Source organism: Planococcus citri, chromosome 3 (genome assembly GCF_950023065.1).
Source record: "Planococcus citri chromosome 3, ihPlaCitr1.1, whole genome shotgun sequence".
Classification (NCBI taxonomy): domain Eukaryota; kingdom Metazoa; phylum Arthropoda; class Insecta; order Hemiptera; family Pseudococcidae; genus Planococcus; species Planococcus citri.
In genome coordinates, this window is record NC_088679.1 from 10,930,705 (window position 1) to 10,946,977 (window position 16,273).

At 34.4% G+C, this 16,273-nt stretch overlaps 1 protein-coding gene across 1 annotated transcript in view; it reads left to right on the forward strand.

The window, feature by feature from the left end:
* The first annotated feature begins 143 nt into the window (after positions 1-143).
* LOC135840860 (rho GTPase-activating protein 20-like) overlaps positions 144-16,273 on the forward strand; it is a 363,692-nt gene continuing 347,562 nt past the window's right edge. Inside the window, exon 1 of the mRNA XM_065357586.1 lies at positions 144-677. Coding sequence (XP_065213658.1) covers positions 462-677 — 216 coding nt within the window. The 5' untranslated portion in view covers positions 144-461. The remainder of the gene's footprint in view (positions 678-16,273) is intronic.

Below are 16,273 nucleotides of genomic sequence, written 5' to 3' on the forward strand. Positions count from 1 at the left end.
AATTTTAGTCTACGAACTGCATATTAGTCATCATCGTCACCATCACGAAGGCCCGTCGAAAAGAGGGGGATCCGGCGTTGAAAATGTATTGGAATGAAACGGTAAAGCCCGGTAGATCTAGTATCGTTATCAGCGCGTTTTGAACCGGTTACCTCAAACGGATCGATTATTTCATTTAACGTTATATGTATTTTTCGTGTTCCTTCGTGCTTATTTTTTCGATCATCGAGAATTTCATTTTACGATAATTTCGTGCGCGAATTTTACTCGTACTTCTTTCGCGATGTGTGTTTTTTTTCATCGAATACGCGAATAGTGTTTTACTTCAAATTTCGAAAAAAATTTCAATTTTTTAACGACGACGCGATGCTAATTTTAAATAAAAGTTTCGTAGGTAACGTGAATTGTGTATAATATTTGTGTTTTTAGTGCGGTTTTAATTGAAAATATTACTCGAAAAAATGACGAATATGGAATCTCAAGACGTGGAGAAAAAACCGACCACAAATTTGGGGCGTAAATTGAGTCGAAGGCTCTCAATTGTGGCTAAGGTTCCTTGGATGATAAATGCGAAATTTAAGCAAGATATGTTCAACGGTTCGAACGGATCTGAACATTTATCAGGAATTAAATCTTTTGATTTGATTTGTATAGCTCCGGATAAGACTCAACGAGTTGTGAGTTGATTTTTAGTTACCTACTTATATTTACTTTTAAATACAACTTAAGTACCTATTCTACCTAGCAATTAGTCATTATTTTACCTAATTTGCCATTTTTGAGAGGACGTGCCATTTATGGTGACATCTGAAAGGTTTAGCACATTACCAGATTTCTATTTCCATAATGAGATCATATCTCAATGTACTAACTAAGTAATTACCTTCGATATTATTCGCACAATAACGATGGAAATTTTGTATTCATCATGATAGGTACTTACTTGTCTTACTTGACGGAAATAACAATGTCGATAAATCGATAAAATGTTCGTAGGTCTAAAAGTTGGGTACATATTTTTTACACTATACCTATTAATACTCTTACTCATAGCTATAAAATACACTAATTATCGGAAATTGGCCGGGGAATAATTTCCTCGTAACTCCGCGACTCATTTGGTAGGTAATTATTGATAAACAACAATCAATCTGAAATCGACAATTTAATCAGATATTTTTTCAATAGGTGTACCTCCTAATCGAAAATTGACCTTCAGACTAGGTAAATTTTATTTTCGTGAGAACATCAGCCGAAATAATATTCACTTGAAATAATGTTTATCATAATTTCTCAAAAGTAGAAAAATACAAGTATAATCCGTTGATTGAATACCTAATAAAAATTCGTTTCGTTGTCATGAAGTATTAGGTAGGTATTTTTTTCTTACCACCTTACGAGTAAGTGATAAAAATCATACATCTACGTTGGGTGTTCGTGCATTATTCTTGAGAATAATAAAACCGTTTTTTATATGCATTTTATTCGAGCTGTCGAAGCTGTAAAAACGGCTGCTCTAATTAGAAACGTTTTTACACTTAATTTAAACTTCAAACTACATTACCTATACCTACCTATTGAATTTAAGTATTTTTTTTTACTCTTATTTCCCGCAGAATGTTCTTTTAAAGTTGATTTTAACCTCCACTAAGGACGATTTTGTAAACATCATTATCCTCAAACTGACTTTACTGTAATTTAAAGACAGCTCCATCTGCTTAATCATACTAAAATAATGAAATTTCTGCGACTGAACCTTCGTAAATAGAAAATTTGTAACCTTGGGTCTCAATTCCCCCCTCCCCTCCTCCGTACTTCAAAAACACCCTTCCTTCGCTTGCTTTCTTAGTGATTTAAAATTGAGCTCTGAAATGTGCTTATGGTTGAAATGTGATCAGACTCGGAGACGATGATTCTTGAAATAATGAATGACCATTTTTGAAAAATTCAATTTTCAAACCCCTGTTTAACGGAATCAACCTCCAACTGTTTGATTGACAAGTGGAATTTTTTGTGAGTGAGTCTATGGGTCCCCAAACTTTTCACGTTATCGTAAAAAATAAGCAAAATCGATGGTAGTATCTAAGTAATTTCCATAAGAGTTGAGTTTCCTCGTAAATCATTTTCAAGTTGTTTGAAATCAAAAAATACTGGGCTTTGGAGGGCTCATTTGGTTAGATTTTTAACCAGGAAACTATCTAGGTGTGAAATTTGAGAATTTTTCAATTCCCAAAACGAGGACTTCTCAGCCAGTTCTGCCAAAAAAATCAAATTAGATCTTTGACAAATATGTTGTACTTTCGGTTTTTAATTTTGTGTTTATTACCCCTGCAATTTTGGTACATAAATAAGTAGGATTTTCCCTCCCAATATTTTACCACAGAAAAAGTACCTACACTTTTAAAGAAATAGAAAAAAGGATTTTTTGGGATTTTAAAAAAAGATAGACTTTTTATCAAATTTGACTAAAAAAAAAACAGTTTTTTTCGTTTAACCAGAAAGAGTTTTTTTTGCAATCTTGGCGAGAAACGAAACTTTTTGGAAATTTAAATTTTCAAAAACCAGATTTTTTGGTAATTTTGACAAAACAACGATTTTTTTACAGTTATTTTTACAAGATTTTTTGGAAATTTGATAGAAAAACTTGTTTTAGTTTGCAGTTTTGACAAAAAAATGCAAAAAAAGCTATAGTGGGTCATTCCATGTCTACTCAATAAAAAAAAGGCGATTTTGAAAGTCATGTCTTTCGATTTCGTTCAAATTTTTTTTACAATAATATATACCCATCCAGTAAGTAAGAACCCCGCAATCAGTTTGGTCGCAGCCCCCTTAGGGGGCGGATGGGGGGGGAACTTCCATTATTTTCACAATTTTCACATTGTCTCGAGGTACTCAACTTCAGCAGCCCATTCCTCCAAAACTATGATACATCGATCAAAACTGATTTCACAGTGCAAAAAGGCATTGTATTTAAAACTTTTTAAGCATTTTGAAATTTTCAAAAGTTGAAAGTTAAAAATTCAAATTGAAAGTTCAAATTTCAAAATGGCGCTGTATGTGGGAGCTACCATTTAAAATTTTGAAAAAATTTCCATAGAGGTACTTTTTTATGCTTTTTCGAAATATTTAATTTTCGAGATGGGATCTCTTAATGGAAGGGGAGCACTCCCACCCCCAATTTTTGGGTGAAACTTTCGAAAGAAAATCTGGGGCATGTGATACATCGAATTGTATGTTTTTGGTGACGCTGAACACGAATATGACGTCAGATTTTCGATACAGTCCCATCCATGGCCCCCAGCACCTCCCCAAAGGGGGTAAAAGTTCAAAAAAGTGTTTTGTTCGTGCGACACATGGAATATTACCTACGTTTTTGGTGGCGCTGAACACGAGATTTTTGATTGGACCCCATCCACGGCCCCCAACAATTTTTTGGACTTTCACCTATTGGAGGAGGTTCTGGGGGCCATGGGTGAGGTCGATTTAAAAAACTATGGCTATATTCGTGTTCAGCGATATCGAAAACATACTATTTCATGTGTCACACGAATGTTACCATTTTTTTTTTGGTTACCCTCTTTGGGGAGGTGCTGGAGGCCATGGATGGGGTGCTATCAAAAATTTGACGTCATATTCTTGTTCAGCGTCACCAAAAACATACAATTCGATATATCACATGCCCCAGATTTTCTTTCGAAAGTTTCGCCCAAAAATTGGGGGTGGGAGACGTGGGAGTGCTCCCCCTCCATTAAGAGATCCCATCTCGAAAATTGAATATTTCGAAAAATCATAAAAAGGTACATCTATGGAAATTTTTTCAAAATTTTAAATGCGGTAGCTCCCACGTACAGCGCCATTTTGAAATTTGAACTTTCAATTTGAAAGTTCAACATTCAACTTTTGAAAATTTAAAAACGCTTAAAAAGTTCTAGATGCAATGCCTTTTCGAACTGTGGAATCAGTTTTGATCAAAGTATCATAGTTTTGGAAAAATGGGCTGCTGAATTTGAGTACCTCGAGACAATGTAAAAATAATGGAAGCCCCCCCCCCCACCCACCCCTCTCAGGGTGATGGGACCAAACTAATTGCGGAGTTCTTACGTACTAAAACGTTGGGTGAGTTGACATGGAATGACCCTAGACTTTCTGGAAATTTTGTCGAAAAAAAGTTTTATAGTTTTGGAATTTTCAATCAGAAAGAGTTTTTTCTGCCATCTCAGCAAAAAATAATGCTTTTTGGAAATTTTAATTTTCAAGAACCAGATTTTTGGTAAATTGTTTTTTTTTTACAGTTTTTACAAGATTTTTTGGAAATTTGATGAAAAACTGATCTTATTTTGCAAATTTGACTCAAAAAAAAATACAAATTTTAGTGCAATAAAAAAGCTAGAATTTCTGGAAATTTTGACCATTTTTTTTTTTTAGCAAAAACAGTGTTTTTTGAAAATTTTGTAAAACGAGATCTTTTTTATAGTTTCTATTAAAAAGTACAACTTTTTGCATTTTTTTTTTTACGAAAAAGGTCAATATTTTAAGCTTCCTTTATAGTGGCAATGAGCTGGCAATAGATAATTTTTACAGAAAAAACATGAAATTTTTCAAACTCAATTTTATACACTTTTGAACTACTAAATAACAACATTTTTTATAAATAAAATTATGATGATTACTTATTCACTTTGATAAATAGTTCTTAATTTTTTATTTTTGTTCACCATTCTAGGTAATAAAAGTCAAAATATTTCTATGTTTACTTAGAAAAATTCCATGGTCACTATAAATACCTCCGTTTTACATAAATCGATGCATTTAACTTTTCTGTGGAACTTTTCCATTGTCACTATATATAGGAACTAAAGGAAGCTTTACCTATTAAACAAACTGACTAGGTAATTCTTTCCAAAGTTTGATAAAAAGAGCAATTTTTTGGTCACAAAAAGCAAAATCTCAGGGAACTTGTCTACCTAAATGGTTTTTTTCTTTAATTTTTGGTAAAAACCAAGACTTTTTGGTAGGTAATTTTAATGAAGAATTAATTTTTTTTGTTGAGAAATTTGACAAAAAATGGTTCTTAAATGATTTTTTTTTTTTGGTAATTTGAACCCCTAAAGCAAAAAGCAAGACTTTTTATTTCAGGTTTGACCGCAAAAAAGCTGTTTTTTCTGCAATCTTGGCGAAAAGCTGAACTTTGCCCACTGTTTCATTCATGGAGGATCAACCGGCTACTTACCTTTGTGTCCTGTGTCAAGTTCGCCTTTGCGAAGCCAAATTTTGGGAATTGAGTTTAATTTTAAGTGAAATAAAATTGAGGTGTGGTTCGTGCCTTTTTTTTGATCTTTTAAATCAATTGATGATTATTTCAAGCCATTTTGCATTCTCTTTCTGTGAATTTCTAGAGAGACCAGTTTCCAAAACAAAATGTTTCAAAAAGAACCAAAATAAAATTCAGCATCTTTTCAACGTAGGAAAATATAAAAATCTGCAAACGGCCTTGAAGGGCTTCAAAAAATTATAAATTGATACGAAAAGTCAAAATAAAGAAGGTATCAACAAATTTAGAACTTTCCATATTAATTTTATCTAATTTTGATTTTTGAGTTCGTTTTTCATATTAAAATGCAAACTAATTAAGTAATGTAGGTGAGATTAGGGAAGAAGGGAAGGGGATGAATTGCGATCGAAAAGATACCTAGAATTTTTCGCGCGTACAACAAATCGCCAGTTGAGAACTCGAAAAGCAATATAGTCTACCACATTGATATATTGAGGAACGATTAAAGTGGCTTCAATTTTTTTCCAAAAAACGCGAACAGTGCCAATAATTTCTGTTATGTGAAGAATTTCGGGATTTATGTTGATTTATCTGTCCAAATTTGCCCCTGGTAATGAAATTTCAAGCTGGAAACTACGACTCGGCTCGACAAATAATTATGTAAGAGAACCTATACCTCACATTTTTACCTAAAATTGGTGCCTGGTTTTCATTTCAGTTTAATTGAACATCAGATTTTTCACCAATTCAACTACATCTTTTGATATTTTGACATTTAATACAATGTATTAGCTGAAAAAAAAAGGGAAATACAACTCGGAATTCGATAAACCAATAAAAATATTTGCCCATTGATAAGCTATCAACCACCTATCTCGAATCTCTAGGTACAGAGATATTTCTAATTACCGAAACTATTTATCATCATCTTATGATAGCAAATATGGCAGTCAGAATGTAAATCTTTGATGAATTTTTACACTAAAATAATCCTCTCAGAATGTTTAAAAATGTCTTGGATTTTGCGCGTAAATGTGACCTGATTTTCAAACCATCGTTAATCGCGACCCTAGTATTATTTGTTTTTGATATCGGTCGAAGATCAGGCCCAGGTTGGGTCTCAGCTGACGTATACACAACCCCAGACCCATGGCTGCCCTTCATCAACATCACATACGAGAAAAAACTACCCACGTATTTGCCAAGGAGTAAATCAACCCCCGAACATGAGACTGAAGACTTCATAGCCAAGTTCTTCGTACCTTTGACGTCGACTACGGAAAAATCCACCATCAATATCAATTTAGAAGAACCTCCCTTGGACTCAGTTCAGAATGGTGATGATACCAGCGACTCTGATGGCAGCGTTACCGAGGCTAGCGGAGATTACGATACTTTTACCTTCAATAAGAACTTGGAACGTACGAAACAAGTGGAAACATGGGGTCCGACCACAATCACTACGTATTCTCACGTAAAAAAACAACCCCAAAAGAAAACCACCTGGTTGAAGTACCCTCGAGTGACCCTGGTTGCCCACAGATACGCCAAGACCTACTTTATCAAATGCCCTAAACGTAAATGGTGGGTATGGAATGATAACTACACCACGTACGATATCAGCGCCAGACGAGGCATCAGGAGAAAGCTGATCAGGGAGAAGCACCGTGAATGGCATTCCTTACGAGTAGAAAGACGTAAAATACCCACAAGCCCCAGAACTACACCTTCCTGGGTGTATATCCGACCAGATTACCCAGACCCGTTCTTTTATCGTATCAATACCAGGGATTGGGCTGATAATACTCATAACTGGGACGACACATTCGAAGACTGGACCACATTACCCGAAACCACCACCCTCGAACCCACAACCGCAGTCAAATCGAAATACCAGTTAAGGAAAGATCGAGAACTACTCGAAGAGAAAATGAAGAAAGCCAAAGGTAAAGAAAGAGAAAAACTTGAAATGGCAGAACGAAGAGCAGCCAGATTGGAACGAGAGCAGCCCAAGAAGGAACAGTACGCGTTATTGAAAGCTGAAAGGCTTAAGAAGAAAAAAGAACGAGCTGAAATGATCGCTCTGGGCATACCTTTGAATAAGACTACCAAAACTCACGAAGAAATAGCCGAAGAAATGGCTCGAAGGTGGGCTCGTAGGAAGGAGATCAAAGAAGGCAGGATGAAGAAGAAAGGTATCACTTTTACCGAAGCTGAGCAGATGACTACTGAGTACATCTACGCAGTGTACGAGACCAAGAAGGAGAAGGTATTGAGCAGGGCTGAGAAAGAACGTCAAGATAAACTCAAATACCAAAGGGATAAGAAAGCTCAGAGAGATAAGAAGAACAAAGTTTTGCGAAGAGCTCAGCATAAAGCTGATAAAAATAAAAAACCCGCTAAAAAGAGTGGAGGTGGTCGAGTTGTACAATTTAGATAAATACCTTGTACTCCTGCAAGAAATAGGTACCTGTTTTGGGTTCTTCTTTGGTTTTTTAATGCTATTCAAATTTTGGCAAATTTTTTTTTTTTTAAATCCAATTGAGCCTCGTTTGCATAAATTTTATTTACCTTTGCTAGCCTTAAAAATAAATCACGTATTTTATATTTCTATTTTATTTTTCTCTTTTTTAACTGCCTAAAAAACTAAAGATAGGTATAGGTATTCAGTTGCCCTGTTGCACACTTCAAAATTCTTTAGGACATTCATTGGAAAAAACTTGGCTCAAAAAATTTTTTTCTCAATCATGTTGAGAGAGACCTACAAAACACACCATGAATTGGAAATTTGGACTAGAAAAAATATTTTTAGAATTGAGGCTGGCCAATTGTACCTACATTTCGACATATTTTTATGGAATTTTTTATGATTATGAACAAATTTAGGCTTAATAAAATACAATTTTTTTTTGGTTATGTATTTTATTTTGTTTGTTTCGAAAATGGCCCTCGTATTGGAAATTGTAGGTATGAATCATGAAGAAGACTCCCAGAGTTGTAGCTGCCCCATTGCTCATCTCAATAAACTGGTTCCTAAAAAAAGACCCTTGTTCTCTTTCATGTTGAAAGTGGCTCTCAAATCGCGTTGGACGTTGAAATATAGGTACTGTACTTATTGATATGTAGATGAGAAAGAAGATTTATAAAATGGTTGCTGTTCATTTGCACACCTCAAGAATGTAGAACAATTTTTTTTTTAAATTTAAATTGACAAAATCTCCAAAAATTAACTTTTTCTTACTCATGTCAGTGGTGGTGGCTTCCAAAATGAATTTGAAATTGGAATAAAGACTAAAAAGAAAATTCCAATAGTTGTATAGTTGCCCAATCGCTCATTTCAAAACTTTAGGATATTTTTATGAGAAAATTCGAACTTAAAAATGAAAATAAAAATATACACTTTTTCACTCAAGTCGAAAGTAGTTCTCAAAACCTTCTCAAAACATAAATAGGTAGGTACTCGTATATTTTGATAGAATTTGACATGAAAAAAAAAATTCCTAGAGTTCAACAGCCCAATCGCACAATTGGTAATTTTTCAAGACATTTCTTACGTGGGAGGTACCTATCTCAACTTGCGCAACCATTTTTGAAGTGAAGGAAGCTGGTATTGAAAAATCATGCAAAACATATCAGAAGCCAAAATTTCAGATGCTAAAGCGCATTTTTCAATTTTTGGCGAATTTTTACAAAAATGAAATGAAAAAACAAAAATGTTACCAAATTAACTTAAAAAGCTGAAATTTGAGATATACGTAGGTACTCGATTTTCCACTAACCAAATCAATTGAAATCAGTTTCCAACCATTTTGAACAGTTCTGGAGCCTCCAGCAGATTTATGATCCTTGAAATTTCTACAAAATTTCACGAAATGAGATTGGAAAGCCGAAATTCACTCCGCAGCTTAATTTCAACAATTTGGTGAAATTTTGATTTTTTTCTATTTTAAGCCCAAATTTGATATTTAAAAATTCACCAAAAATCAAAAAATGCTTGTTAATGCCTGAAATTTTGGCTGATGATATATTTTTGCATGCTCTTTAGTTTCGATCCAGTTTCGTTCGGTTTAAAAATATTTGTGCCCTTGTTAGTAAAAATTAGTCTCAGGTCTAAATATCCTATACCATGTTCTCCATGGGCTTCTAAATATGCTTGTAATTTGGCGTTTGATTTTTCCATCAATTTACGCAAGTCTAGTTTTTTTTGAAAATTCAAAATCTCATAAACCTCTCAAATTTTTTGTTCAGCCATTTCACTTTTTTTTTCAGAATTGTTGTTGGTACAACAAGCTCTTGTGATCTGGTAAAGAAAAATCATTTCTCACAAATTTTATGCCGAGTATGTACATGTGCTTCATTGACTATGAGAAGGCATTCGACAATGTGAAGTGGAAGATCCTCTGGCAAAACCTCAAAAAGCTTGGAGTACCAGAGCACCTTGTCAGTCTTATGGAAAGTCTGTATGAGGACAATGTGGCACAGGTGAGAGTTGAAGGAGAGCTCACCAATTATTTCCATACAGCAAAGGGAGTAAGACAAGGATGCATACTAAGCCCAATCCTCTTCAATGCATATGGAGAATGGGTAATGAGAACTGCCCTAGAGGATTGGGAAAAGGGAGTCAGAATTGGAGGAAAGACATTGTCAAACTTACAATATGTCAATGACACAACCCTGCTTGCAGAGACACCAGATGAGATAAAGGAAATGCTCAGGAAAATCGAAGTTCGAAGCCAGCAATGAGGTAGGCCTGAGGGTCAACAAAGGAAAAACGAAAATAATGATAATCGATAGGGAGCAAAAGAACAGACCTGAAATATTGGAGATTGATGGTATAGAGGTTGTGCAGGACTTCGTGTACCTTGGTTCATTAATAAAGAATCAGGGAAGCTCAGCCGAAGAAATCAGGAGAAGGTCGGCTATAGCAAAGACAGCAATGGGAAAGCTCAACCAGATATGGAAAAGCCACAACATCACGAAGGCCACAAAGCTGAGAATAGTAAAAACGCTAGTCTTCTCCATCTTCCTGTATGCGTTAGAGTGCTGGACAATACGCAAGGCAGATCAAGATAAAATTGACGCATCCGAAATGTACTGCTACAGACGCATGCTAAGGATATCATGGGTCCAGAAAAGAACAAATGCGTCAATACTTCAACAACTGGGTGTAAAGGAAAGGCTAAGCACAGTCATCAGGAGAAGAATACTGCGCTACTTTGGACACATCGTGAGACTGGACAACTTGGAAAAGTTGACAGTCCAAGGCCACATAGAAGGCAAGAGGGGAAGAGGAAGATCACCCACCCAATACACGGACTTGATCAAGAAAACTGCCAAAATGTCACTGGGAGAGTGCACGAGAAAGGCCGAGTACAGAGATAGCTGGAGGGAACTGGTTGCGGGGATTTTGTAGTCGCAATGTTCGGATATGGGCAGGCGAGGAAGAAGATCTGGATGGGGAGGGGAGAATACACTTGCTTTTGCTCTAGATTTTCTTCACTTATATAGGGGGGTTTTTTCCCATTGGCTTATCAAAACATGCCAAAACCACCTTACTCTTGGACATTCACCCTTTACACCTAATAAAGCTAGAGGAGTTGCTCTAATCCATTATCCATTCAAGTACAAATGCTTGAAACTTGACTAAAAATGATGAAATTTAGTCTTAAAAAACCAAATTCAGTTGAGGAAAAAATTTCAATCAATTCTGTTGGGCAAATACCTACCTACTCCATTTTAAAAACATGTTGAGACTTTTACTTTTTCACTTTTTGAGAGAAATGATGCAGTATGTAAGTAAAGTACCTACCCATTTTCAAATTTAAATGAGAAAAAACAATTTTTTAATTCTTAGAAATTGAAAAATCACTGAAGTCAGGCAGATGATTTTTTTTGTAAATCCTTTAAGTGGTTTCTTACTGGAAATGAATAATTTTTCACTTCGTTTTCATATCAAAACATTTACCTTGACCTTCTTTACAGCATAAGTAGCATATTGTCACGAATAAAATCCAATATAAAATAGGTACCTATCTACTTCGTACTTAGACTTACCAAATAGTTGTCAAGATACCTACCTAAAAACATCAAGAATACATTTTCAAATTTTTTTTCAAGTTTGCAATGTTTAGAAAATTCTACACTAATGACTTTCTGATGTTTTTAAGCATACTTACTTTCTGTTTCCCCCGCTTTCAATTATCAAGATAAGCCCAAACCACAGGCGGAAATTGAAAAATCATCGTTAATAAGTCACAGTTGTCATTTTAGAGGTATATCTACGAATGTCGTTTCGTTTGTACAGTATTTGTATTTTGTATACTCATACTCTTATTGTTCATACAAGGAAAAACATCAACTAATGTACCTAATACAAGTACTTTTGGTATAAACTGCGTAAATAATTCAAGTTCGAACAGTCTATTCGAATGATGAATCTATCTACCTATATATCTAGTAAGTAGTGAGTATGAAAGTAAAACACATCTCTTAACCTATTTAAAAATCAAAACAGTTTGGTACCTAGTCCTACACATGGTTATCTATATCTCTCACACATGTACGAGTATACCGACGACAATGAGCAAAAGTGAAGATATAAACATTTGTCATTGTATTATTCGAGTCCACACACCGTGAGTACCAAACCTTCACCATCGCCAGTAATCTATGGTGATATTTTTCGCTGACAATATTGCAGCAATAGGTTATCACTCGAGTCGTCGAGATGTACACAGCATTCTTATATGCAAAACGTTTATATGACCGGTGACATGATGACTATAAAGAAAAAAAAGTGCTATTCACACCGATACTATCGACCTCGTCCTCTTAAAGAGAGTGCTTTTGTTAATCCATTCTATTCATGGCGCTGCTCTCGCATCTCAACTGTACCATGCTCATTGTGAATTTATTATTATAATAACATCTTATTAGCGAGTACAAGGACCATCATTTTGTAATAATCGTTACGCTTTATTTTGACTTCCTAGATGAATTCTTACGCATATTCATCTCACCCTTCCCAATTCCCATCCATTCAGCTCGTCTATGAAAATTGTGTTCGCGTTGCATCGATTCCCCTTCATTTGGCTCATCGCCCTGCAGCTGGACCTGGCCTGGAGTTTGGAAATTTGGACATTGAACTCTATAATATTGCTAGATGTTTATTAAAGATGCAAGGTTCTATCGCAGGATCCATTATAACACATTATAACGATTGGAAAAAAAAAATGCCCATACTTTCGTACGCAGAGTAGGTACGATGACGATGAATTATCGATAATCGATTATTTATCGATTCGAGGGTTTATTTTTGGCATCTAGAGACTTCTGTACACAGGAACATAAACATGATTTTAATTTTTTTTTTTCGCTTAATGGTCATTTTTATAAAACAAAACAGCGATATTTTTAAACACATCGTCGTTGGTATCGTTAAAGTTGTTAAATGATTCATTATATGACTTCAGATGGTGTTTTTGAGAACACGTCTAAGTCACTCCAGATGATGATTACGCATCAGATTACTTTCCAGTAATTCCCTACGATCTATGGTGGCGGTTTACTCGCTAACCGGTTGCGCATCGGATCTGAATTATTTTAAACAAGCTGACTTAGAAGAGTTAATCTTGATACTATACACGATCCGAGGTGTATAATTTAATAATTCGCAGGTGAACTTGTAAAACCTTTAACATATTGCCTTATAATTCGGTCCTACAGGTACCTTTCTCCAACTAAAACAGCTGAGCTGGTGTATGAGATATAAAGAAAATTATTTAGTGCAAGGGGTTTATAAATTATTACCTAACAGCTACCAGTGTTTAATTGATAAATAAACTTTCTAATACACGTATACCTAAACTAAACTTTACCGCTATATGGATGCGGTGCTTAGAGGCAAGTACCTACACTAGTATTTTTTTTTAAATGGATGAACAGTCGAGTAATACTGGCAATGAATTTTTCCATTCAACGTGTTCGTAGACTGCAGTCACCAAAAATAGCAAGTTCTGTTTCTTCTTACCTAGCTGCATTACTACCTATATCTAACGGTAATAAGTGTAGAAATAAAACTAATATAAATTGTTGGACGATTTATAGACTAGTTGTAAGAGGTACGAGTATATATATAGTACCTACTATTTGTACTTACTAGTAAATCGTATTTTAACGGTAGTTTTATTCGATGTGATGATCATTTTTGTTATGCATCATTACGATTAGGTACTTTAGGTATTAGGTAGTACTAGGTAGGTCTAGGTACTCGAGTCTGTAAATATGTATTACACAATCTGTTGCTGTACCATATTGTTATCATCACGATTATGTTGAAGTGAAGATGTTTTTGTTGTTTTTTTTTTTTTAATTCAAATTTCATGGTTTACTTAATTGATTCATAATCTTGTTCGGTTTTGAAGGTTTTTTCGATTTGATTTGCTCGGACATCTGTCTATTACGAAATAAAATCTGTGTGGTTATTTTTACTCTAAGATTTTCTTAGATGAATTTATCTAGGATGGTTTTAGTTTTTATCTGATTTGTAGGGAAAAACTGAAATTTATTTTTGAATGAGTTGTTAGAGAAGTTGATAACAGAGGTGTGACGAAGTGATGTGTCTTGGAGGGGGGGGGGGGGGGGGTGAGACTGGAATTTTCTCAATTTTTACTCCAACCCCCCACCAGTATTTTTATACGAGCAAATTAGCCAGCATCGGTTCGAACTTGATAATTCTTTGATTTCCTCTGCTTACATAATTTTTTCCAATTTTCCCAAAATCCTCAACTTTTTTCAACTCACTCAATTTTTCCCAAAAATTCCCAGCTTTTCGCCTAAATGTTTCTGTCTGAAGGCTTGTTCGGCATGCCTAAGGGTGACAAAAAAACAAGATTTTACCAATGCAGAGGAGGCAAAAATTGAGCCAAACTGAATCTAAAAATGAAACGTATTTTTTGATCAGAAGATTAGGGTACCTACTTGGCATATACAATTTGTTGGGAATTATTTTTTTTACCACAGCATGAGAGGTTGTAGGACAATTCTGAGACCAAAAAAAATAAAAAATAAATGTAAACTAGCCAAACGAAAAATTGAGAAATTTTCGAGATTTTCAATTTTCAAAAGAAGCACTAGAATTGCGTAAATTGATGGGAAAATCAAACAGCTATGTAAATGCTAAATTACAAACACATTCGGAAGACCAATTTTGACATGAATGTATGTAGAACGTGGGAGGATTAAATTTCAGGTGCTAAAGTGCATTCTTCAATTGAAGAGCTCTATTCCAAAGTGGGTTAAGTCATTTTAAAAAAATGCACGTTTTACGGAGATTTTTACTTCAAAAGCGAGTTAAGTCATCGATCTTTCCAAGTGATTTTTTCAACAAGCTATTGTTCTATGTCCAAAGAAAGGAAATGTGCACCGATCTTTCGAAACAGAACAAATTTTAGCAACAAAAATTTTGAACGAATTTTTTGGTGAAAAAAATGACTTGACCCACTTTGGATTAGAGCTCTTCAATTTTTGTTGAATTTTTAAATAGATATCAAATGTGGGCTTAGGATGGGAAAAAATCAAAATTTTATCAAATTGACCTGAAAATCTGTTTGGTATTCATATGTTTAGGTACCCTATTCGTTCGACCCGCCAAATCAATTGGAAATGTTTTCAAACCGTTTTGAACAGTTCTGGATCTTCAGCAGATTTTTAATGCTTGAAAATTTTCACCAAACGAAATTGGAAAGCCAAAATTCATTTTGCGCCTTGATTTCTTCAGGCCAAGTCAACAGAAGGTGATTCCAAGTCCTTTTGAAGTCTCCAGTGACTTTTTAATATTCCAGTTTTCCAAAAAAAAAAATAATCTGTCTACAGGTATTAACTTTAGCATGTATGCTTGTGATTGGTACTCGTTGGCGACCTACTTACATGACTGATAACATGATTATACCAGTTTTCCAAAATCTGAGTTAATTTGGACAAATTTCATCAATTAAGTTTTTTTTGAAAAATGCGAATTTACAAAATTCATCTCAGGCTCAAAAACAACCTGGAACCACCTCCAGTTGTCTCAGCATGTTGAAATGAAGCTGCGGAGTTTCCAATCTCGTTTGGTGAAATTTTGTGGAAATTTCAAGGATCAAAAATCTGCCAGGGAGGCTTCAGCATTGCTCAAAATGGTTTGAAACTGACTCCAATTGATTTGCGTTGGTGGAAAATCGGATATATCTCAAATTTCAGCTATCTAAGTTTGTTTGGTAAAATTTTTGTATTTTTTTTTTTTTTGGCACAAAATTAATTCGTAAAAATTCATCAAAAATCGAACTTACTTAAAATTTTGGCTTCTGATACGTTCTGCGCATATCTCCCTAGTAAAAAATGTCTAAAAAAATCCTAAATGTGCGATAGGTATATGGCTATAGAACTCCGGAAATGTTTTTCAAGTCAAGCTCTATCTAAGTATGTATATAAGGTTTTGAAAGCCACTTTTTGACTTGAGTGAAATAATACATATTTTTATTTTATCGTCAAGTCCAAATTTTCTCATAAAAATATCTCAAAGTTTCGAACTACTAGATACAACTCTAGAAATTCTCTTTATAGTCCTTATTCCAAATTTCAAATTCATTTGGGAGGCCACCATTGGGGATTTCATTAATTTAAAAAAAAATTCCCTAAGTACATTCTTCAGGTAGTATATATGCAAATGAACAACAACCGTTTTGGGAATCTTCTTTCTCATTTATTTGTAATTAGGTATGTACTATGTACTTACTTGAATGAATTAGAGCATCTGCTTTAGTTTTATTTGCCTTCAATTTATTCAGATTCTACAAATATGTCACTTTTAAACAAAGGATGAAAATTGAACATTCTTTGAAAAATCAAACAAGGACAAATTCTTATCAAAATTAGGACATTTTTATCAAAAAATGGTGATTTTATTAATTAGGATGGGGCTATTTTATAAATTATATAATCGAGAAATATCAAAAAGGGATG